We start from the raw sequence: 1,928 nt of genomic DNA, 5'->3' as shown, positions 1-1,928 counted from the left end.
AAGTATGGGGGAGAATGGTAGTAAGGAAAGGGAAGAGAAAAATGGTCTGACTAAAATTCAGACTCACAAACATAGGGAAAAAAAACAGAAGAAGCTGTATGGCTACAATGACATCTACACCTAACTTTGAAAGGACAACAGAACCAGTTATGTACTACCTAGAACAGTACAATATCTGAAAAACCGGGACATGAAGGAAAACACTTGGTAAATCTGAATAAAACATGATAGAAATCAAAATAATGTTTCACTCATAGACTATGTCCCTTGTTTGTTGTTAAAACAGTTGCACATCCTCTACATATAAACATGTACTATGTCTTAGTTGGAGAAACAAGAGAACCACAGGTCTGTAATGTGTGCTGACCTGATGAATCCAGCAGCTGTGCCTACCCTTTGCTGATTTGCATATATACAAAGCACTAGCATGAGGAATTCTTCATAATCAGGTCACACCCTGTGTTGGAATCAGCCTCACAGAGGTCACACACAGACATGGGTGTCCCCACTCAGCTCCTGGGGTTGTTGCTACTGTGGATTACAGGTAAGGAAAACAGCACTGAAAATTTATTCAGCTTCCTATAATCAATGTTGCTTTGTCACCGTGAAAATCCTCTTGCAACCAAGTTGATCACGTGCGGATTTTTTAAAATTTTCTAATCTTAGATGCCATATGTGACATCCAGATGACACAGTCTCCAACTTCCCTGTCTGCATCTCTGGGAGAAACTGTCACCATCGAATGTCGAGCAAGTGAGGACATTTACAATGGTTTAGCATGGTATCAGCAGAAGCCAGGGAAATCTCCTCAGCTCCTGATCTATAATGCAAATAGCTTGCATACTGGGGTCCCATCACGGTTCAGTGGCAGTGGATCTGGTACACAGTATTCTCTCAAGATAAACAGCCTGCAATCTGAAGATGTCGCAAGTTATTTCTGTCAACAGTATTACGATTATTCTCCCACAGTGATTCAAGCCATGACATAAACCATGCAGGGAAGCAGAAGTGAGAGTACAGGGTGCCCCAGCTGATCCTCATGATGTCTCCAGCTGTTCAGCTGCTGTGAGTGTTGTTCTTTGCCAGGGACAAAGGTCAATGTAATATTTTTACATAGGAGTCAGAGAAACTGTTCAGTGTCCTAAATCCTTGCGACTCTTGCGAGAGTCATTTTGTACAAGGAACAAAAAGGTAGCAGAACCACTGAATTAAGGGTTAGCTTGATTCTTTCTGGCCACTGCCTGGCAGTTTTGCCTCTGTCATTTATCATTAGAGCTTCACAGGAAAAATGAAAGTAGCTGACCTCGGAGTTTTGAGATCTGAAATAAAATAAGTCAAAAGTTAAAGTTTAATAATTATAAGTTTAGGGTTGGAGATTTAGCTCAGTGGTAGAGTGCTTGCCTAGCAAGCGCAAGGCCCTGGGTTCGGTCCCCAGCTCTGAGAAAAAAGAAAAAAAATAATTATAAGTTTACAATTATTATTTTGGCCACAGACCTGGGAATAGGGGAAGCTTGAAACTTTGGGGAACAATTGTAATTCTTAATTCTTTGTGGGATGTGGTTATTCTTTTGAATTTGATTTGGAAATTATACAATTCCTTCTTTCTACCTACTTTTGAACTATCAATAGAAGACTGGGGCAATAGAAAGACTGGAGAGAATGAGAGAGAACATGTTAAAAGTGAATGAGAGACAACATATGAAGAAAGTATAAAAGAGAGAACGTGAAGAGTGAATGGGAGCACATGAAGGAGCGAATGAGAGAGCAAGTCTGAGAACAAATGTGAGAGTGAGTGTGAAAGCATGAGAAGAGCATGTGACACGGGAGTGCAGAGAGAATGTGAAGAGTGAATGAGAGAATGTGATGTGTGTATGAAGACTGTGTGTGTGAAAGGAGAGTGCATGTGGTGTGTGTGATGTGTGTGAGAT

General features: G+C 40.8%; 1 gene segment (V, D, J or C); it reads left to right on the top strand.

The window, feature by feature from the left end:
• Nucleotides 1–468: 468 nt before the first annotated feature.
• On the top strand, nucleotides 469–1,711 carry Igkv28 (immunoglobulin kappa chain variable 28). The segment is given in 2 exon segments: nucleotides 469–544; nucleotides 667–1,711. Coding segments are annotated over 2 exon segments (372 nt in total).
• The last annotated feature ends 217 nt before the right edge of the window (nucleotides 1,712–1,928 follow it).

Source organism: Rattus norvegicus, chromosome 4, assembly GCF_021556685.1.
Source record: "Rattus norvegicus strain SHRSP/BbbUtx chromosome 4, alternate assembly SHRSP_T2T, whole genome shotgun sequence".
NCBI classification, from domain to species: Eukaryota; Metazoa; Chordata; class Mammalia; order Rodentia; family Muridae; genus Rattus; species Rattus norvegicus.
This window is presented reverse-complemented; position numbering and strand designations above follow the sequence as displayed.